A 22880-nucleotide genomic window follows, 5' to 3' on the forward strand; every position below is an offset into this window, starting at 1 on the left:
ACACAGAAATACAGAAACAATCCATCAACCGATGAATGGGTAAATAAAATGTGGTATATCCGGATAGAGGAATGTTATCGTTCAGCCATAAGAAGGAATGAAGTATTGATACCTGCTGCAACATGGATAAATGTTGAAAACATTACTCTAAAAGAAAGATGCTAGGCACAAAAGGTCACATATTGTATGATTCCATTTATATGAAATGTCCAGAAAAGGCAAATCCATAGAGATGGAAAGTATATTGGTGATTGCCTGGGGCTAGGGGCAGAGGGAGGTGAGGAGTGACTGCTTAAGGTTATGAGGTTTCTCTTGGGGGTGATGAAAATGTCCTGGTAATGGATGTACAATATTGTGAATATAATAAAAACTGAATTGCAGACTTTAGAATGGTCAAATAGCTTTATGTAAATTTGGTCTCAATAAGGACACGTTCAATTGTTAACACCCAATTCAAACTGCCTTAAACAATTAAAAAAAGTTGTGTTTTGAGTTGAAGGTACTTAAAAACAACCCCATGTGCACATTTTACTTCCATTCCTCAAGGGCTGCAAACCCACTTTGCTCCAAGACTCTTGTTCATAAGCTCTGGAGAGGTGCTGTGGGGACAGCACATTGTGGAGGTAAATAGATGCCTGAGAGCCAGATGGTCTGGGGTTCCAGCTCTGGTCCCACCACTAACTTACTACCGCACCTTCTGCAGAATTCTTCTTAGTCTTCCTCCTCTCTAAAATGGGGCAATCACAGTCCCCATCTCATTCGATGCTTGTGAAGGAGAAGAGAAAACGTCTTTGAAGCCCCAGACACAGCGCCTGGTCGTAATAAACACTTAGATCAGCTGTTTAATATTAGTAGAGGACAACCTCCTGAACGCAGACGAATGGGAACGCCCCTCCAGCTCCCAGAGTGAGCAGTTTAATTAAGTCTAATAAGCAGAGCAGGTAGAAGAGGATTTCAGAGAAAAGCAACATGAGCTCATCTTTTCTGAGCGCTGTCTCAGCGGCAGGTTCTCAGGCCCTTCCGCGAGTGAGCTTGTCTCGCTACCCACCCCGCCTGCCCACCCGCCCCCGGCAGAGATGCGCTGGGGACCAGAGACGCGGGCGGCCGCGGCCCCGCCCCAGCGGCAAGGAGGGGGCTGGCTTGGCGCGGAGAATTGCGGCAGTGGTCTGCGGCCTTTTCGGCCTTCTGGTCCCGGGCCGGGCGGCGGGGCTGGGCGAAGCCCGGGGAGAACCAGAGGCCTTCGCCCGGCGCAGCGCGGTGCGGCCTGCGGGGAAAACCGAGCTTAAGGGCCTGGAGGACGCGGGAGCTGGAAGAACTTGAGGAGGACGGGGCTGAGGCGGGAGGGAATTGGGGGATGCCGGGGCGCGGGGCGAAGGGTGCCGGGACATGGGGGGCGGGGCGGGGACCCGAAAGAACCCGGGGGGTGGGGGTGGATTAGACGGTTAAGCGAACCAAAGCGGAGTTGGAATCCGCCGGCCCCGCCTCCACGAAACGCCCTTGACCGAGCTCTGCGCCCTTCCCTTAAAGCCCACACTTTGGGCTTGGTGCGAACCCTCCCTGTTCACAAGGCTATGGTAACTCACTTGTCTCTTCCACTGGTCTGCGATTGTTTTCGAAGTTGTTTTTATTTCGTTTTAAACAGTGCACACAGGATCAAAACCGTGTCCCTCTTCTGCACTCCAGCAGAGACCTCGGGGCTCCTTGAGAGCAGGCCTGGTCTATTTCTACAACCCCGGTGCCTGGAACAGGGTAACCTCTCCGCGTTTGGTGGTTGAGTACATAATGAATGGTTGCCTGATTGAACTGCCTTTGCTGGGAGGCATATTGCACCCCTGGGGCTCTAGAAGGAGAGGTGGAGGGACTGTGGGGGCGACCCTGGCTGAGAAGTACTCAGAGCTGCTACAATTCCTTATGTGTGTTGCTGTTCAGTGGCAAAGTCGTGTCTGATTCTTTGTGACCCCATGGACTGCAACACGCCAGGCTCCTCTGTCCCCCACTATTTCCTGGAGTTTACTCAAACTCGTTTCCATTAGTCGGTGATGTCCTCTAACCATCTCATCCTCTGCCGCTCCCTTCTCCTTTTGCTTTCAGTCTTTCCCAGCATCAGGATCTTTTCCAATAAATGGGACTTTTCGCATCAGGTGGCCAAAATTTTGCAACTTCAGCTTCAGCAATAGTCCTTCCAGTGAATATTCAGAGTTGATTTCCTTTAGGATTGACTGATTTTGATCAATGGCGAGGCAGTAATGAGCAGTGGTGTGAGGTGTGCTCCTACTTTTCTGCCCAGGAATTGAACCTGGGTAGTCTGACTGGTTGGATGGCATCACTGACTCGATGGACGTGAGTTTGAGCAAGCTCTGGGAGTTGGTGATGGCCAAGGAAGCAGCATGCTGCAGTCCGTGGGGTCACAAAGAGGCTGACGCGACTGAGCAACTGAACTGAATTGAGCCTGGATGGAAACCAGGAATCCTAGCCACCAGATGAGCAAGGGTTAGAGGGTAGAAGCTCTTTTCCCCTGGATCTTTGTCCTCAGTGAAAAATGCATTTATCATAGAGGCAAAAATTGTAAATGCAGGTACAAAGTTTATTACTAGAGACATAACAGAACAACAAGTGGGACAGCACATGGACAAACAATTTGTTAAGACAGAAACAAGACAAAGATGCACACCTGGAGAGAAAGGGTATGGATGTCCCCTCTAGTGAGGAGGAGCACCGTAAAGAGGCTGTTAAGTCATTTATACAGGTCAGCTCTTCTGGGCCTCTGTCTTCCTTTAGGCCAATTATCTATCTGGTTTCTTTTCGCCTGGGATCCTCTTCTGGGTGTGCCAAGATGGATCTTGAAGTGAAGGCTTCTGGGAGGAGCAAGATTCCTGATGGCCTGGCATTATCCCTTGATTTTTTACCTACAAGGAATCTTTCTGCACATGTATAGTGTCTCCCTTGTCCCAAAAGAGGGAGGAGTGGAGATCCCTTAATCCTTTATTCAAATAGGGTTTTGCCCCTCTTTGTCCTTGCTATGACTACTACCTTAAGGTGTTTAGAAGAGATAAACACTGGTTATTTACCCTGTTTCTGTTGTTACATCCATTTTGGAGATCAAACAAGAGGCTAATTGTAAATGCCTTAACTGGAGCCCATCTATCTTTTGCTTCAGGAAATGCTAACAGTTGTTAAGTATCCAGCCTGGAACCCACTTCTTCATGCCTCCTGAAATGCAAAAAGGAGGCCAGTTGTAAATGTCTAACCTGGAGTCTCTCTATCTCCCCTCAGCTTGATTTCCTTGCTGTCCAAGGGACTCTCAAGAGTATTCTCTGGCAACAAAATTTAAAAGCATCAATTCTTCGGTGCTCAGCCTTCTTTATGGTCCAATTCTCACACACCCGTACATGACTACTGGAAAAACCACAGCTTTGACTAGGTGAACCTTTGTTAGAAAAGTGATAGCTCTGCATTTTAACACATTAATTGTGTATGCTGGTGGACAATGTCAGAGCACACTCATTGTTCTTCTCTCTTCTGAGCCTCACACTATCCCTGGGGAGTAGGTATGGCCAATGCTGTAATTCTCATTTTACAGGTGAGGAAAATGAGGTTCGGAGCCAGAAGTTAGGTAGAACCCAGCTTTGCCTGCTTTCTGAGGCCAGCCTTCCTAGAGCTTCTGCACCAGGCTTGTAGCTACTGATGCCAGGAGGGCTGGCATTTCTCATGCTTTTCCTTTTGCCTGCTTCAGATTTCAGGGCTGCAGGGTGCAAAGAGGGGACCCTGGACTGGTGACTATGATCAATAGTAGGTGGAATGTTGGTAAAGATATTAAAGTAGAGCAAAGTTGTCATTTAATACCCATTCAAGCTTGATTCAATGCAGGTGTACTTGCCAACACTTTATAGGGCTATATACTTGGGGAGGAGGACGGGCTGATGAATGAGACATAGGACTTGCATTCAGGGAGCCAAAACTTGGTAGGACATTAGCTTTAATATTTATATTTATTTATTTGGCTGTGCTGGGTCTTAGTTGCAGCACTCAGGATCTTTAGTTTTGGTATCCCCACTCTTAGTTGCGGCATGTGGGATCTAGTTCCCTGACCAGGGATCAAACCCAGGCCACTTGCATTGGGAACATGAAGTCTTACCCTAGACCACCAGGTAAGTCCCAGGACATTAGATTTATATATAGGATATTTAGGGGTTCATGAGGTTTATCTGAAAACAACTGTTCTCAACCAAAGGTACACAGCATACCTGTGGAAATTTTTAAGAATATCTGCACAGAATACTGTTGTCAGTCACACCTCAGACCCACTGGATTAGAATTTCCTGGAGTGGGATCAAAGTATGTGGATTTTTTTTTTTTTTTTTTTTTACTAAGTATGTGGATTTTTAAAAAAGCTTTCCCTGGATTCTGATGTGCACTCCTAGATAAGACCTGTTGCTTTAATACAGTTTTTATTTTTTTAGTGATACATGGAATTCCCTGACAATCCAGTGGTTAGGACTCTGCCCTTCGACTGCCAGGGGCCTGGGTTTGATCCCTGGTGAGATAACCAAAATTCCCCAAGCTGTGTGGGGGAAAAAGATAAATAGTCACTGGACCTCCAGGGAAGTCCCTATGCTAAATATTTTATGTATATATTTTTAATTTATTTCTCACAGCAACCCTATGAGATTTGCACAATGAGCAAATCAAGGCTTGAATAGCTTTAAGTAAATTGTCCATTATCAAAGGGTTAGTAAGCGGTGGGGGCAGAATTAAAGCCCTGGCTTTAATTTAATTTAAATCCCTGTCTGCAGAGCTATGATCTTTCTGGTTTGACCCACAGAGGAGTTGGCAATCTGTTTGATGCTAACAGAGAAATTCACCAGCAACCCACTTTCAACTTTACTAGCCATACCTCCAAGGCCATTTTCTGTTTTTACCTTTCCAGAAGCAAGCACTAGATAATTTAAAAATAAAAAGTCACTACCAACTAAAGACTTAAAACTTTCTGTAGAATTCTGTTCCACTGGGGGAACTAGTGAACCATACCTTCAAGAACTGGAAGGTACCCTGACATAGTCCCCTACTCCTGAATTTGGGCTGGCCCTTTGATTTGCTTTAACCAATTGAATATGGGAAAACACCAGTCCTGAGGCTATCTTGCAGCTTCCACTTTTGCCTTTTTTGGAGGCCGCCATGGGGGGCTTCCCTGGTGGCTCAGTGGTAAAAAAATATCCACCTGCAATGCAGGAGCTACAGGAGACATGGGTTTGATCCCTGGGTCAGGAAGATTCCCTGGAGGATGGCATGGCAACCCCCTCCAGCATTCTTTTTTTTTTTTCCCTAGCATTCTTGCCTAGAAAATCCCACGGACAGAGGAGCATGGTGGGCTACAGTAGGGTCGCAAAGAGTTGGACATGACTGAAGCAACTCAGCATGCATGCATGCAATCCAACACATAAGAAATCTGGCTACTCTGTTGGACACATTATGTAGAAAAGTCACATGGAGAAGGAGAGAATTTAAGTCTACAGGAAGAGAGAGGCCCAATCATTCCTGCTGAACCAGTCCCCAGCTGATGCTACGACCTGCAGTAAGGCCAGCAGAAAGATGGCAGGGCTAATCCCAGACTAGATTCCACAGTGAGCTAATTATATGGTTGTTGTTTTAAACTTTTTTTTTTTTAAACTGTCACTGTTTTTATTTTCAGTTATGCTTCTTTCTAGTTTTATTTATATACATACACACATTTTTCACAGTTGATTTACCAGGCTACTACTGACAATCCCTTTTTCTCCACAGTTAACACTAGAACATAAACATTTTCCCACATCATTTTAAAACATTCTAAGAACACTGCTTTCATGGCTGCATTACCATGTTCTACCTAACTGGTCTCCATTTACGACCGATCCAGTTCCCTTAGATAAAATATTTACGATGCTATTGTAATTTGAATTTCTTTAAGATTGATTTGTTGTTGTTTAGTTGTGAAGTCGTGTTTGACTCTTTTGCAGCCCCGTAGTCCACCGGGCTCTTCTTTGAATGAGATCTGCCAGGGGAGAATACTGGAGTGGCTTTTTTTAAACAATTCTATTTGTTTATGGCTGTGCTGGGTCATCGTTGCTGTGCACTGGCTTCTCTAGGTCTGGGCAAGTGGGGGCTACTCTTCAGTTGCCTTACGTGGGTTGCCATTGCAGTGGTTTCTCTTGTTATAGAGCATGGGCTCTAGGGTAGATAGACTTTAGTAGCTGCGGTTCCTAGGCTCTGGAGCACAGCCTCAATAGTTGTGATGCACAGGCCTACTTGCTTCCTGGCATGTGGGATCTTCCTGGATCAGAAATGGAACTCATGTCTCCTGCTCTGCCAGGCGGACTCTTCAGCACTGAGCCACCAGGAAAACCAGGGTTATTGTTGGTGGATAAGCAACAAAAATCTATTGTATAGCACATGGAACTCCGCTCAATGTTCTGTGCCAGCCTGGATGGGAGAGGGGGCTTGGGGGATATTGGATACATGCGTATGCATGGCTGAGTCCCTTCACAGGTCACCTGAAAGTATCACAGCATTGTTAACTTGCTATAATACCCCGATACAAAGTTTTTTGGTGTTAAAAATAAAAAGATTTAATTAAAATAAACTATATGTTTTGGGGTGTTTTGTTACACGACAAATAATGAAAACACTTCCTCATGTCTCCGCTAGTGACAACTGATACATTCAGTTATGCATGAAGCTGAAGTCTTCACTGTCTCTCTCGATTGTATTATTAATACAACAGTTTGCCAGAAGCTTTCACATTAATTACTAGGACCCAGGAAAGCTTTTTTTCAAAAGAAAGAGGTAGGTAGGGGTCCAGAAGCTCAGCCTTTGGCCCTACTTTTGTTACTAGTTGCATGCCTTTTGAAAGTCATTTATCTTTTTGTCTCAATTGTAAAATGGGGAGACAAATGCTCACTCTACTTACCAGAGGAGGGTAAAAATTAGTAAAGCCGAGTTGAAAAGTAAAATGAATTTTCAAAATATACACACATCTCAATATAAAAATACCCAAACAACTCAGTCAAAAAATGGGCAGAAGATCTAGACATTTCTCCAAAGGATACATACAAATGGCAAAACAAACAAACAAAAAAACACACATGAAAAGATTATCAACATCACTAATTATTAAATGCAAATAAAAACTAAATGAGGTATCAGATGGTATCAAAATATCTCCAAACAATAAATGCTGGAGAGGGTGTGGAAAAAAGGGAACCCTCCTACATCATTGGTGGGAATGTAAATTAGTACAGCCACTTTTGAAAACAGTATGGAAGTTTGTTAAAAAAAACAACAACAAACACTAAAAATAAAGTTACAATATGATCCAGCAATCCCACTCCTGGGCATATATCCAGAGAAAATTAATTTGAAAAGATACATGCACCCCCAGTGTTCATTGCAGCATTATTTAAAATAGCCAGGATATGGACACAACCTATGTCCCTCAACAGAGAAATGGATATAGAAAAGATTGGGAACTTCCTTGGTCCTGTGGTTGAGACTTCTTCCAGTGTACAGGGTGTGCATTTAATCCCTAATCAGGGAACTAAGATCCCACATGCCTCATGGCCAAAAAACCACAACATAAACAATAGAAGCAATATTGTAACATTCAGTAAAGGCTTTAAAAATGATACACATCAAGAAGAGGTAGTACATATACACAAGGGACTATTAGTCATAAAAAGAACAAAATAATGTTAATTGCAGCAACATAGATGGATCTAGAGATTGTCATAATGAAGTCAGAAAGAAAAATATGATATCACTTAAATGTGGAATATAAAAATACACATAAGTTAAAAATAAAGTACACATAAATGTACAGAACAGAAATTAGCATTGCAGATGTAAAAAACAAACTTATGGTCACTGGTGGGGGGGGCAAATTGGGAGATTGGGATTGACATATATACACTCTGTTGCTGTTCAGTCACTCAGTTGTGTCCAACTCCTTGCAACCCCATGGATTGCAGCACAGGAGGCTTCACTGTGTCAGGGATACTATCCAACCATCTAATCCTCTGTTGTCCCCTTCTCCTGCTTTCAATCTTTCCCAGCATTAGGCTCTTTCCCATTGAGTCAGTTCTTCGCATCAGGTGGCCAAAGTATTGGAGCTTCAGCATCAGGCCTCCCAATGAATATTCAGGACTGATTTCCTTGGGGATTGACTGGTTTGATCTCCTTGCAGTCCAAGGAATGCTCAAGAGTCTTCTCCAATGCTACAGTTCAAAAGCAGCAATTCTTCTTTAAGCATTCAACCTACTTTATCGTCCAATTCTCACATCCATACATGACTGTTGGAAAAAACATAGCTTTGACTGTACAGACCTTTTTCGGCAAAGTAAAATCTCTGTTGCTTAATATGCTGTCTAGGTTGGTCATATCTTTTCTTCCAAGGAGCAAGTGTCTTTTAATTTCATGGCTATGGTCACCATCTGCAGTGATTTCAGAGCCCAAGAAAATAAAGTCTGTCATTGTTTCCATTGTTTCCCCATATATTTGCCATGAAGTAATGGGACCGAATGCCATGATCTATATTTTTGAATGCTGAGTTTTAAGCCAGCTTTTTCACTCTCCTCTTTCACATTCATCAAGAGGCTCTTTAGTTCCTCTTTGCTTTCTGCCATAAGGGTGGTGTCATCTGCATATCTGAGGTTATTGATATTTCTCCCAGCAATCTTGATTCCAGCTTGTGCTTCATCCAGCCCTGCATTTCGCATGATGTGTTCTGCATATAAGTTAAATAAGCAAGGTGACAATATATAGCCTTGATGTACTTCTTTAACAATTTGGAACCAGTCTGTTGTTCCATATCCGGTTCTAACTGTTGCTTCTTGACCTGCATCCAGGTTTCTCAGGAGGCAGGTCAGGTGGTCTGGTATTCCCATCTCTTGAGGAATTTTCCACAGTTTGTTGTGATCCACACAGTCGAAGGCTTTAGCATAGTCAAGGAAGCAGAAGTAGACTTGTTTCTGGAATTCTCTTACTTTTTCTATGATCCAACAGGTGTTGGCAATTTGATCTCTGGTTCCTCTGCCTTTTCTAAATCCAGCTTGTACATCTGGAAGTTCTCGGCTCACGTACTGTTGAAGCCTAGCTTGGAGAATTTTGAGCATGACCTTGCTAGCATGCGAAATGAGTGCAATTGTGTGGTAGTTTGAACATTCTTTGGCATTGCCCTTATTTGGGATTGGAATGAAAACTGACCTCTTCCAGTCCTGTGGCCACTACTGAGTTTTCTAAATTTGATAATATATTGAGTGCAGCACTTTCACAGCATCATCTCTTAGGATTTGGTCTGTATAGTCAAAGCTATGGTTTTCCCAGCAGTCATGTACAGATGTGAGAGTGGACAATAAAAAAGGCTGAGCACCAAAGAAAGGATACCTTTGAACTGTGGTTCAACCTGAATATTCATTGGAAGGACTGATGCTGAAGCTAAAGCTCCAGTACTTTGGCCACCTGATGCAAAGTGCCAACTCATTGGAAATGACCCTGATTCTGAGAAAGACTGAAGGCAGGAGGAGAAGGGGATGACAGAGGATAAGATGGCTGGATGGCATCATTGACTCAATGGACATGAGTTTGAGCTAACTCAGGGAGATAGTGAAGGACAGGGAAGCCTGGTGTGCTGCAGTCCGTGGGGTCGCAAACAGCTGGACACAACCTCTCAACAACAGCTGGAATTCCATCACCTCCACTAGCTTTGTTCGTGGTGATGCTTCCAAAGGCTCACTTGACTTCGCGTGCCAGGATGTCTGGCTCTAGGTGAGTGGTCACACCATCACGGTTATCTGGGGTCATTAACATTTTTTTTTTTTTTGTATAGTTCTGTATATTCTTGCCACCTCTGGCTCACACTACTATAGAAAAAATCAATACATAACTAATAAGAACCTACTGTACAGCACAGAGACCTCTACTCAATACTCGGCAATGGCCTATATGCGAAAAGAATCTTAGAAAGAGTGGATATATTTATATGGATAACTGCTTCACTATGCTGTACACCCGAAACTGACAACATTCTGAAAAAACTTGCTAGCACGCCCCCCTCCCTCTAACAGAAAGAACCGCAAACTCCAGGTCTCGCGACAGTTTCTTCTTTCTGCAGAAACTGCTGCAGATCTCGCGAGAATTAGTTGTCCAATCACGAAACTTAATGGAGGCCCAAGATGGCGGCGCACTGGGAGCGTAACATCTGCGTTTCTAGGGTCTTCGCGCAGCGGGTGGTTAAGACTCTGGGGTTGTAGAGATCCACACTATACTAGTCGTCTGGCAGGAACTTTGACTTCAGAGGTGAGTCACTTAATATCACTCTTACGGGTGCGAGTACACTTAACCTTTGTAGCACCCAGGTTCCCTATTCCCAGTTTCTGGGCCTGTGAGGTGCTGGCTTTGGGATCTAGGGAGAGAGAGCTGATTGTGTGTGTGTGTGCGTGTGTGTGTGTCTGTGTGTGCGTGCGTGCGTGCCCGGGGGCGTATGTGTGGTGAGATGGGTGGAGGAGTTGGCAATAGAATGGAGACCAGTATTGTGTAGGAAAGACCCCCTAGGCGGAGGCGGTTTAGAGAGATCCAAAACTGAGGCGGGAAGACCGTATGAGTGGGTAAGGTGAGGACGTGAAAGGAGTGGAAGAGATGGAGAACTGGCAGTGGCGGAACTATGGAAAAAGTCGGATTTATGAGAAAGGGAGACGAGAGAAAATAGAAGTTAGAAGTTGCAGGGATCTGTGCAGAAGGAATTAAAAGTTCTGAGAGCAGAATATGGAGTATTTTACAGAATTATGTATTAGGTAACGAGTGATAGTTGAAGACGACTATTAAGAGTCGGGAGGAACCAAGGAAGCAGAAGCATGGAGATGGGAAAGATTAAAGAAAGTGGAAGCGTCAGCTTACTTAAGTGAAGGTCTACCACTTTTACTTTCTGCACTGACTTGGGTAACCCGGAAGAAAAAAGTCCTGTCCTAGGCCTGAGCCTTTTAGAGACTCAAGATGGGGACTGCTTATCAAGAATGAGAGTTCTGGGTTTCAAGTGCCCTGGACAGTGTAAGAGTTCCATCGTGCTTTCAGTCAAAAAACACTTATTGCTTACCTACTCTCCAGGCCCTACTTTAGGCTCTGGGATATCGCAGTGAAAAAGATAGACAAAGTGTTTTCCCTCATGAAGCTTACTGGCAAGGCCAATTTTAAAAAGTAAAATATATGGAATGTCAGATGGGTAAGTTCTATGAAGAAGACTGAAGCAACTAAGGGAGACAAAGGTATTCACTCGTTGCTCATTGAAATGGGGGTACTCAGAAAAGGTATCAGGAAGAAAGTGAGGTTTCATCAAAGACCTGAACAAACTGAGGGTACCTTGCATGTGTGTATTTCTGGGGCAAGAGCAGCCCGTGCAGACCAGACAGCAAGTACAGAGCCCCTGAGGCAGGAGTGTGCCAGACTTGATAGAGAAAGGACAAGGAAGCCTGCGTGGCTAGAGCAGAATGAGCCAGAAAGAGATAAGTTTGGAGAGAAGTGGAGAGTGACAACGCTGATGCCAGGTAAGGGCTGACGCTCAGTTAAACTCTGAGGAATGGGGTAGATTTAGCTAAGAACCCATTGCCTGTATAGGGAGCTCTGTTAGCAAAGAAGTGGCTTTTTTCGTTTCGATGTGTATCTGTTCTGATCAAAAGGGTTGACTAATAAAGGAAGTGATTCTACCCTATCTGTAATTTATCCCTGTGTGTTCAGAGTGTCCTGTGTGTTCCATGATGTTCACCAGACAGGGAGGAGAAAGTGGCAACAAATGAGTTTGGAGGGATAGATTTAAGTGTGCCTTGTTAATTATTTTGAGTTTCATCAGCCTAAAAGCTTTAGGAAGCCGCTGAAGGGATTTACCTAGGAATGTTCAGGTTTGTATTGGGGTGGGAGGAGGGGTATGTTGTCACCAGGATGAAATGGATTTTGGGGGCGAGAGTGGTTGGAGAGACATCAGTTAGAGGCTATTGTAGTCAGCCAAGAAAGATGATTATGATCTCTGGCCTAGAGATGTGGAGTTGCGAAGGGTGAAAAATCGATGAAAGTGAAGTGAAAATGTTAGTTGCTCAGTCGTGTCCGACTCTTTGTGACCCCATGGACTGTAGCTCCCCATGCTCCTATGTCCAAGGAATTGTCCAGGCAAGAATATTGGAGTGTCTGTAAAGCAATTATCCTTCAATTGAAAAATAAATAAGATTGAAATTTTAAAAAATGAAATAAAATTCTGGGGGAATAAAAGGATATTTTGGAAGTATCCTTTTGGAGAAGGAAGATATTTCCTTCTCCAAAAAATGGATAGGGCCAAGAAATAATTAGGAGACAGAATATTCAGGACATAGTGTGTTTGGAATGGAGGAGGTGGGGTAGAAAAGGTGCTGAAGATTTCTTGCTTTTGTGCCATGTGGAGGATCTTGGTGTCATTCAGCAAATAGGGAGGTTAGAGAAGGACCTATTTGGGGCGGGTAGACATGGTTTCATTTTGGACATGGCTGTGCATGAAGTGCTTTTGAGCCTTTCACGTGAGCGGTCTGGTGGGCAGTTAACTGCATGATTTCGATTGTCTGTAATGAAGACAATTCTTTTTTGAAAATGGTTCTTAAATGTGAAAAGCTATCAAAAACCTGAGTTAGAGTGTTAACATTTATAACTATGTAAAGTTGCATCTCTAACAAAGCCTGCAAAGGAAATGTGCTTATTGCTAGGAGATTCTGTTATTGTTTAGTTGCTAAGTCATGTCGACTCTTGCAGCCCCTTGGACAGTAGCGTTCACGCTTCTCTATCCATAGGATTTCTTAGGCAAGAATACTGGAGTGGGTTGCCATTTCCATCTCCAGGGGATCCTCCCGACCCAGGGATCGAACCCGTGTTTCCTTCATTGGCCAGTGGATTCTTTAGCACTGAGCCACCAGGGACACCCCAAGAGTTTACAGTAGCTGCTATGGCTGACCTGGGGAAATTAAGGAAGGAAAGACCTTCCTGAAGCAGAGATGCTTGAATTGTGGTAGTAAGGATGAGTAGGAATTAATCAGGTGAAGAGGGAGAGGAAAGAACATTACAGACAAAAGGGGTAATCTGTGTAAAGACCCTATTGCCAGAGTGGAGGGAGAGAAAGAAGACCAACGGTGAGACTTCAGCTGATGCTGAAGCCACACCGTGCTGGGTCTTGTATATATGCTGAAGTAATGTTTTTTGTTTTTCTCCTAAAAGTAAAGTTTTGAACAAGTGGGCATGGGAGGAGGACACAGTGAGATTTGTGTTTAGAAATGATCACTACACGGTGGAAAAAGGCATGGAGAGAAAAAGTGTGGGTTCATGGAGACCAGTTAAGAGGCTGCGGTAGCAGTATGGGCAGACTTGTGTGAGCTGCTGTAGGGGAGCCTGGGGAGAAATAGATGGATCTGAGAGACATTTAGCAGGTAAAATCCATGTGACTGTTCCTTTTTTGGAATACAAGAGGGATAGAGAACTATCAGGTGACTCTTAGGATTCTGACTTACATAGTACCATTTGGATGAATGTTTGTTATGAAAAAAAGTAGAAAATGCAGAATGATATAAAGAAAAGAAAAAGCACCTACCGTCTAGAGATATACACTTAAGTATTTTTAAAATTACCAACTGCTTAGAGATTTACTCAACTACTGCAATGACTTTTCTTCTGGTTTTTATTTCTGGCTATAAATGTGTTAACTTTTTTCCTCTGTGTATTCTCAAGGAAAACAAAATTATTGTGTTTGTTTTCAATTGATTTTAGCTACCTAGAAATGGCAAGACTGAAACTTATAAAAGAAGTTGAAATAGAAGATGTTTTTTGGTAGAGTTTGAAATCAGGAAGTTAAAAAAAAGAAAAAGATGCTTTTTGAAACTTTAGTGACTTCATGGTGCACAACCAAATAGTCCGTTCAAGATCACTGTAAAAACTAACCTCTGACTGTAGTATTCTTGGTGATAGATTATATTGCCTTCTGCCACATTGATGCTTTTATTTTTTATTTGTTTATTTGGCTGCACCAGATCTTAGTTGCAGCATGTGGGATCTGGTTCCCTAACCAGGGATTGAACTTGGGGCCCCTACATTGGGAGCCTGGAGTCTTAGCCACTGGACCACCAGGGAAGTCCCACTTTGATGCTTTTATTTTTTATTTATTTATTTATTTTTCACTTTGATGCTTTTAAAGGGAATAGTTTCAATTTTCTTCCCTTGGTTTAAAAGAAGAAGATTCATCATATGTTGCATATACATTTTAAAAAATTGTGGTAAAATACATATAACAAAATTTACCATTTTAAACTTTCTTAAGTGTACCATTCAGTGGCTTTAAGTATATTCACAGTGTTGTGCAACCATCACTACCATCCGTTTCTTTAGGTTTTTCATCATCCTAATCACAAACCATATGCCATTAAACAGTAATTCACCGTTCCACCATTCTCCCACCCCCAGTAACCTCTATTCTACTCTGTATGAATTTGCCTATTGTTGGCTCTTCATATAAGTGTAATAATATAGTATTTGCCCTCCTCTTTGTGGCTTATTGCCCTTAGCATAATGCTTTTAAGGTTCATACATGTTGTAGTGTGTGTCCGAATTCATCCCTTTAGGGCTGAATAATATTCCAATGTATATACTTTCCACATTTTGATTATTTGTCTGCTTGTGGATACGTGAGGCTGCATCCCACCTTTTAACCATTGTGAACAACTCTGCCATAAACATTCAGTCAGTTCAGTTCAGTCGCTCAGTTGTGTCCAACTCCTTGCGACCCTGTGGACTGCAGCCCACCAGGCTTCCCTGTCCATCCTCAACTCCTGAGCCTTGTTCAAACTCTGGTCCATCTAGTCAGTGATACCATCCAACCATCTCATCCTCTGTCATTCCCTTCATTAAATCTTTCCCAGCATCAGGGTCTTTTCCAATGAGTCAGTTCTTCCTATCAGGTGGCCAAAGTTTTGGAGTTTCAGCTTCAGCATTAGTCCTTCCAATGAATATTCAGGACTGATTTCCTTCAGGATTGATTGGTTTGATCTCCTTGCTGTTCAAGGGACACTGGAGGGTCTTCTCCAATACCACACTTCAAAAGCATCAATTCTTTGGTGCTTAGCTTTCTTTATGGTCCAACTCTCACATCCATACATGACTACTGGAAAAACCATAGCTTTGACTAGACAGACCTTTGTTGACAAAGTAATGTCTCTGCTTTTTAATATGCTGTCTAGATTGGTCATAACTTTTCTTCCAAGGAGCAAGCGTCTTTTAATTTCATGGCTGCAGTCACCACCTGCAGTGATTTTGGAGCCCAAGAAAATAAGTCTGTCACTGTTTCCATTGTATCCCCATCTATTTGCCATGAAGTGATGGGACTGGATGCCATGATCTTCGTTTTTTGAATCTTGAGTTTTAAGCCAGCTTTCCCCCATGAACAGTGTGGAAAGGCTGCGAACATTCCAAGTACCTATTTGAATCTCTGCTTTCAGTTCCTTTGGATCTATACGTAGGACTGGAATTGCTGGATCATATGGTAATGTTTAATTTTTTTAAAGAACCACCAAGCTTTTCCACAGCAGTCATACCATGTTCATTCCCACCCGCAATGCCTGAGGGCTCCAGTTTCTTCGTGTGTTTGCCAGTACTTGCTATTTTCTCTTTTTTTCTTTTTTAATAGTAGCCATCCTAATGTGTATGAATTGATATCTTATTATGGTTTTGATTTGTGTTTCCCTAATGACATAGAACATCTTTTCATGTGCTTATTTGTTGTATACTTTTAAAAATATAGCTTCTTTTTTCTCACTTGATTAGCAAAGATGTGTTAGCTGTAACCGTTGACTTGGCAACCACAACTTTTCTTGTTGATTTTGTTTAACTAAATATGCTGATTCCCCTCCCCCCCTTTTTTTCTTTTTAAAGATGGCTCTGAGTAAATCAATGCATGCAAGAAATAGATACAAGGACAAACCTCCTGACTTTGCATATCTGGCAACAAAATATCCAGATTTTAAGCAACATGTTCAGATAAATCTGAATGGAAGAGTGAGGTAGGTAACAGATGAAGAATTCTTGATACAGTATTATTCTAGTGTAATTTGAATGGACCCCGCATAGTGGAAAGCATACTGGACTGATAGTAGACCTGAATACTAATTCTAGACTTTTCCTTAAACTTCTCACCTGACCTTGAACAAATCACTTCTCTTGGTTTTAGCTTTTTAATCTATTAAATAAGAAGATTGGACCAAAGACTTTTAAGTTTCCTTTTGAGTAAAAAAACCCAGAAAGCAACAACAAAAAAGACCTCTTGATGTCCAGATTATTGCTTACTCACCAGGGTAACTGCAGAAACCTTAGGATTGTGCCCTAAGATCTGGTGGGGGTCTGAGATCCTTATTTTAAGTGTATAGCTATTTTGTTATGAGGTAGGAGAATAATAACCAGGACCTCAAAACTGATTTCACTTCAGTATTACTTAGGATGTCGCTAAATTCAAGTTTAAAATTTAATTATTACAAATTAAGAAAATAATAGGTATGATGCTTCAGGAAATGGCAGAGATGATGATAATGGTATGGGAATAACTGATGTTTGTGTTGAGAAGGAGATCTTTAAATTCTGCCATCCTAAATTCTATGTGAGTTACAGAGGAGGGTGGAAATTTCAAGCCTGCCTGGGGAAAATGTGTTCATTCACCTGTGGGGAGGAAGAAGAGCAGGATTTGGGGAGAAGTGGGAAGGTCAGGAACAATAGGATCAGAAGGCTTGAGGCATTTTGCTGACCTCATCCTTCCTCCTGGCTGACTTCTTATAGAAGGGCAGGACTTAATGTGGGGGCCAAGATATCCTAGAAATCCTAAAACTTTATATATATATAAATATATAAATATATATTTATATTTTACATACATATATATTTATATAATGTAAATATATATTTATATAATGTAAATATATTTATATTATATAAATATATATTTATATTGTTTTTCTGGGATATAATCCTTGGTTTTTGCCAGTTTCTCAAAGAGCTCTGTGATGCCACTCCCCCACCAATATGCAAGGTTAAGTCACATGTCCTAGAACTGTGATTTCCAAGCTTTAGTGTCTGTTTTACTCAGTGAAATTTGAGCACAGCTCCATGTCCGAATGCCTATATTACTTACCATGTTGCTGTGTTAAGCATCTTAGAAAACAAACTTCAAACTAGAAATTAAAAATTTATTTAAATAAGAGTTCTAAAAATTCATCTTTGGCACCTTACTTCAGAGATCACCCTGAAGATACTGAATTGGTGTTTCTCTGTGTTTAGATCACCTCTACCTTTGTTCTTAAACCTTTATTTCATAATTATGTCTGTGGAGGCTTATTTATCCTAGTAGCTTTAGAACAAATACAGTTTTGTTATTCTTTGTTTCTTCTCTATGCTTATTTTTGTACTTAATTTTTTTTCTTTTGCTTTTTTTTATTATGTACTTAATTATTAAATATCTATTGATTTTTTAACTATTTTGTGCCAAGTTCTAGGAAAGCTGTAGTAAACAAGAAAGACCTGGTCACGGCCATATTTGGGGTTGACACACTAGTGGAGGAAGTGGACAAATAGACAAGCAGTTAGCCTTCAGTGTGGCTGAGCCTGTGGAGCACACAGTGGAATCACACAGAAGGGAAACCTGACCCCAACCTTGGGATTTAGAGGATAATTTGAAACGGAAAGGTGGTCTCAGTTGTGTTCTGAAGAATGAGCCAGGTAGAAAGAAGAGTGTTAACAGGCAGAGGGAGTGGCATGTGCGAAGAGCACAGTCATGGGGACTGGAAAAGCTGCTGGGGTGTGGTGGACACATGACTGGAGGTGAGGCTGAGAGGGTGATGCTTGCAGTGCTGTATAAGGCCGTGAGTTTGGAATTTATCTTAGGCTCACGTGTGGTGAGTTCTTTTGTCTTCAGAATTACCCACCCCCATCCTTATCTACTAAAGTTTTAAAGCAAGCCAGTAGCATTCAGAATTGTTTCCATTCAGTTCACTTCAGTCGCTCAGTTGTGTCCGACTCTTTGCGACCCCATGAACCGCAGCACGCCAGGCCTCCCTGTCCATCACCAACTCCAAGGGTCCACCCAAACCCATGTCCGTTGAGTCGGTGATGCCATCCAACCATCTCATCCTCTGTCGTCTCCTTCTTCTCCTGCTCTCAATTTTTCCCAGCATCAGGGTCTTTTCAAATGAGTCAGTTCTTTGCATCAGGTGGCCAAAGTATTGGGAGTTTCAGCTTCAACATCAGTCCTACCAGTGAACATCCAGGACTGATCTCCTTTAGGCTGGACCAGAATTGTTTAGATAGATGTAATCTAGGAGCCATGTAGAAGATGCATTGCAGGGGGAATTAAGACTGGAAGTAGAAGTAAGTAGGGACTGGTTTCAGTAATCCACATTAGATGTATTCATGGCCTAACTCTGTAGAGGGAGGAGGGATATAGATCAGTGGATGAATTTGAGAGAAATTGATGAATAAGATTAGCAGAATATGGTAGAAATTAAGAATGAGCCAAGTGACCTCAATTTAGCAAGAGATTAGGTGGTAGTGCTATTTACTGCAGTAAGGAACAAGGCAGAATGAGCTGGTTTAGGGGAGATGATATATTTTCATTTGGGGGCACATTGAATCTGAAAGTCTATGCAGTATCCAAGGTGGGGTATTGGGTAGACAATTGAAAACGGAAGTCTGAAGAGAAGGACCCACGGTGATTTGGAGGTGGTGTTAGTGAAGGCCTTGGTCTTCGAAGTGAATTCTGATGGCTGAATAGAAGGAGAAGGGCAGAAGAGTTCCAAGTGTAGAGAACAGAATTTTGTGAAAGGCCTGGTACATTTGCAGAGCTGCATTAGATGGGGCTGAAGTGGATATAGGATAACAGCTTAGGGAATACTGGGAAATGAGACTAAAAGGAAGACAAAGAACAGGTCACAAAGAGCCTTTCATAGCATGCAAATAAGAATGAACTTGATTACTCAGACTTTAAGGAACCAGAGGAAGATTTTTTAAATGGTTAGATTTTTAAGATGGCTTTAAGATTTATATTTAAAAAAAAATCAATCAGAGCAGACCACAAGATCTGTTATCACAACATATCTGAATGGTTTAAGGGTGTCTGACAAGTAGTAGACATTCAATAAATATTTGTTGAATGCATGAGAATAATTCTTTAAAATCTTTACTGTCTGCCATTTATAGATGCCATGCTCAAAACTTAAAATTGCCGATAAAAAATAAAGGGATGAGCAAAATCATTCTAGAAATGAGACTTCCCTCCAAATTAAAGAAAAGTAAAATAGAAGACAAAAATTCTCAATTTATTAAAAAAAGAAAACACATTTGTCTTTTGTCTTCTGAAAGGAATAACTTTCAGAAGACTTAAGTGTTTGATGTAATTCAGAGACATTTTTCTTTGTAGTTCGAACCAAGTAGATAAAAATAAACAACAATGATCTAGGGATTTTCAGAGGATCAGTGAATGCTTCAAAGACAATTAGGCAAAAATACTCTTTAAATATGCTCTTTTTCTTGGAGTTGTTGTCTAGTCGTTAAGTCATGTCCAACTCTTTGCGACCCCATGGACTGTAGCCTACCAGGCACCTCTATCCATGAAGGGCTTAAAGCTTTAACCTATACTTCACTTTTAAAAGGGTAGTTGACCCAGAAATGGTTAAGAACTACTGATAGAGAGCCTAAAGAATATAATCAATGGGTTGACTTAATGATATGTTTTGAACTTTTGATCTGCAAATATGAACACACATTCTTTTTAAATAGCTGGCACAAGCTTCTAACACTAGAAGGGACTGAGTTGGAACTCTCTAACTCAGTCTCCTGCTTATCTTATTTATTGAGTTCAAAGATTAGAAAAAGAATTGCAGTTTTACAGATGGCTTGATTATTGTCTACCTGAAGAAACATTTGAGAATCACCTAAAATTTTTCAAATGATTACGGAATAAAATATACATATATATATTTAAATGTATGTAAATAAATAAAGAAAAATTGATAGCTTTCCAGATACTAGTTGGAAAATATGATTACAATAAAAGATCCCGTACACAGTAGTAAAGAGAAATAGGCAGACATTTGGCAAAGAAATACATTAAGACTGTGTGCATAAAACAACAGAATTGCTCTCAGGGATCTAGGGGAGACAGTGAATCTAAGGACACGGTATGTTTCTGGATGGGAGAGCTCAATAAAGTTAATATGTCAATTCTTTCCCAAATCAGAATCCTCCTGAGGTTTTTGGGAGAGAAAATGACATGACATTTCTTTTGTTCAAAGAAAAGATGCTTAAAGCAAATGTTCTAAATGGATGATGGAAAGGTGAAGGAGTGTAAACTCTCCCAGATGGGTATTTAACATACTGTGAAGTTCAAGGAATTAAAACATTAGCGAAGTATTGCCACAGGAATGGGACCCCATTGTCTGGCACAAAGTGGCGTTGTAGTCTAAATAACATGTGCACATTAAATAGTGAGTGAGTCCAGCCTGCACTCTACTCCGTACTGAACCTCCCAGAGGGAGTGCAGAGTGGACAGGGTGAATCTGCCTTTCTTAATCAGTCTGGACTCCTGTGTGTTCCTCATGATGTGAATGTTACAGTGCTGTGAATGATTAAAGAGATGTCACAGTGTTATTTTGGATTTTCACTTTACATGCTTACTTTAGAACCTGACTCCTAAGTAAGATGCCACCCCACTGTGTAAAGACTATAATGTAGAATAAGAGCATTTCAGGTTGTTAAGGGTGGAACTAGACAGAAATGTTTTTGTTTTTTTTTTAAGTAATGGAGTTTTATTTATTTATTTATTTTAGTAATGGATTTTTAATAGATGCAGTTGGAACAGCTGTGGGGAAAGTGCATTAGATTCCCTTTCCTATGTATTATGCAAACTAAATTCCTGATGGTTTAGTGATTTCAGTATATTTATTTTATTTAAATACTAGGAAAAAACGTATAGGTCAACTGTTGAACGTTGGGTATAGGAATAGTTTTTCTAAGTAAACTCCAAGGATAGAATTCATAAAAGAAATTTTATGGATTCAACTACCTAAGAAATAAAATCTTTTACATATCAAGAAGCTGTAAAAGGTGACAACACATATAGTCTAAGCATTTATAGCATATAGCAAAGAATTAGCTTCCTTAATGTGAAAAACTCTTAGAAGACAATAAGAAAAAGGAAAAAACTTTAATAAATAGCTTAAGGATAAAAATAGGCAATTTACCAAAAAAAAAAAATAAATAAATAGGCAATTTACAAAAAGAAGAAAGACAAAATGGACCAAATTAGCAAAGATAAAATAAACACTATTCATCAATGGCAAAAATGTAGTTGAATAGGCATAGTGATAAAATGCTGGTAGGATTGCAGCTTTGACAGTTCTAAAAGCATACTTAAATGAAATAATGTATGTTTGAAGATGTTTATTCCAAAGATGTTTATAACAAGGAAAATTGAAAATAATTTATATATCCAAAATTGTATATTCTTACAGTGCAGTCCCCTGCAGTGGAATACCACGTAGCCCAGGGAATGGGTATTGCAGATTATAAAACATGATTTTGTTTCAGACTGAAACCAAAGTATCTGCAGATATGCTGTGCATAGAAAAGGACTTAGAATCATGAACCTGGTGTTCACAGTGGTTGTTTTGTGATAGGCAAAGGTAATTTTAAAAGTTTTTGCAAGGTGAAGCAAATTTGTCTGCGAGGAGTTGGAAAGAGGATGAAGCAAACTTGAGGAGAACTTCTCTTACTTTAACAATGGGAGAGTATGAATTTATCTAAAGTTGGCAATAAGCACATAAGGGGTCTGTGATTTGGTGCCTCAGATGGTAAAGAGTCTGTCTGCAATGCAGAAGACCCAGGTTTGATCCCTGGGTTGGGAAGGTCCCCTGGAGAAGGGAATGGCAACCCAGTCCAGTATGCTTGCCTGAAGAATTTCACGGACAGAGGAGCCTGGTGGGCTATAGTCCACGGGTCACATAGCGTAGGACACAACTGAGTGTCTAACATACACACACACGATAGAAGTAGAAGAGATGTCCTTTTTTTTAAAGGGTAAACGACCTACCTCCTTCTGGACATCACCCCCCTTCCTGCTTATTTAGGTAAAAGTCATTCATGATTATATGCATCAGTAGCGTGTTCTTTATTTTTATAGTAGCTTTTTAACTTAACGGGCTTCCCTTGTAGCTCAATTGGTAAAGAATCTGCTTGCAGTACAGGAGACCTGGGTTCGATCCCTGGGTTGGGAAGATCCCCTGGAGAAGGAAATGGCAACCCACTCTAGTATTCTTGCCTGGAAAATTTCATGGACACAGGAGCCTGGTGTGCTGCAGTCCATGGGGTCACAAAGAGTCAGGCACAACTGAGCAACTAACACTTACCTACTTTAACTTAACTCAAGAAGATACACAAAAAAGAATGGCCAAAATACAAATCCAGCTAGTGTTGATAAAGGAATACCAGCCAGAGCATTAGACCTAGGATGGATTGAAGTGTCATTTATTTGCTGAGCCCTGAAGTGCTCTCTGAATGCATCCAGGGTGTGGTGTGGAAAGAGGGGCACTTCTGAATGAGTCATCCTAAGGACTAGTCTTGAGAGTGCTACTTATCAACTGTGAAGTTTTAGATTATTTTCTTAGCTTTACTGAGACTGAATTTCCTCATCTAAAAAGGAAGGATAAAAGGGCATACTTTGGATGTTTGTCATAAAGGTTAGCAATGACATGTGCAAAGTGACCGAACACATTGGAGACACTTAGTAAAGGGTATTTATTCTTACTGTTAGTAAGCCTGGT

General features: G+C 41.3%; 1 protein-coding gene across 2 annotated transcripts in view; it reads left to right on the forward strand.

The window, feature by feature from the left end:
* The first annotated feature begins 10194 nt into the window (after window positions 1-10194).
* Window positions 10195-22880, forward strand: part of METTL16 (methyltransferase 16, RNA N6-adenosine) — a 61479-nt gene continuing 48793 nt past the window's right edge. The window contains exons 1-2 of one of the 2 annotated variants that reach the window (XM_065909085.1): window positions 10201-10329; window positions 15955-16082. In XM_065909085.1, the coding sequence (XP_065765157.1) occupies window positions 15955-16082 (128 nt within the window). In that variant the 5' untranslated portion in view covers window positions 10201-10329. Of the gene's footprint in view, window positions 10330-15954; window positions 16083-22880 lie in introns of both variants that reach the window. The other variant, XM_065909086.1, reaches the window with a different exon arrangement.

Source organism: Muntiacus reevesi, chromosome 18 (assembly GCF_963930625.1).
Source record: "Muntiacus reevesi chromosome 18, mMunRee1.1, whole genome shotgun sequence".
NCBI lineage: Eukaryota > Metazoa > Chordata > Mammalia > Artiodactyla > Cervidae > Muntiacus > Muntiacus reevesi.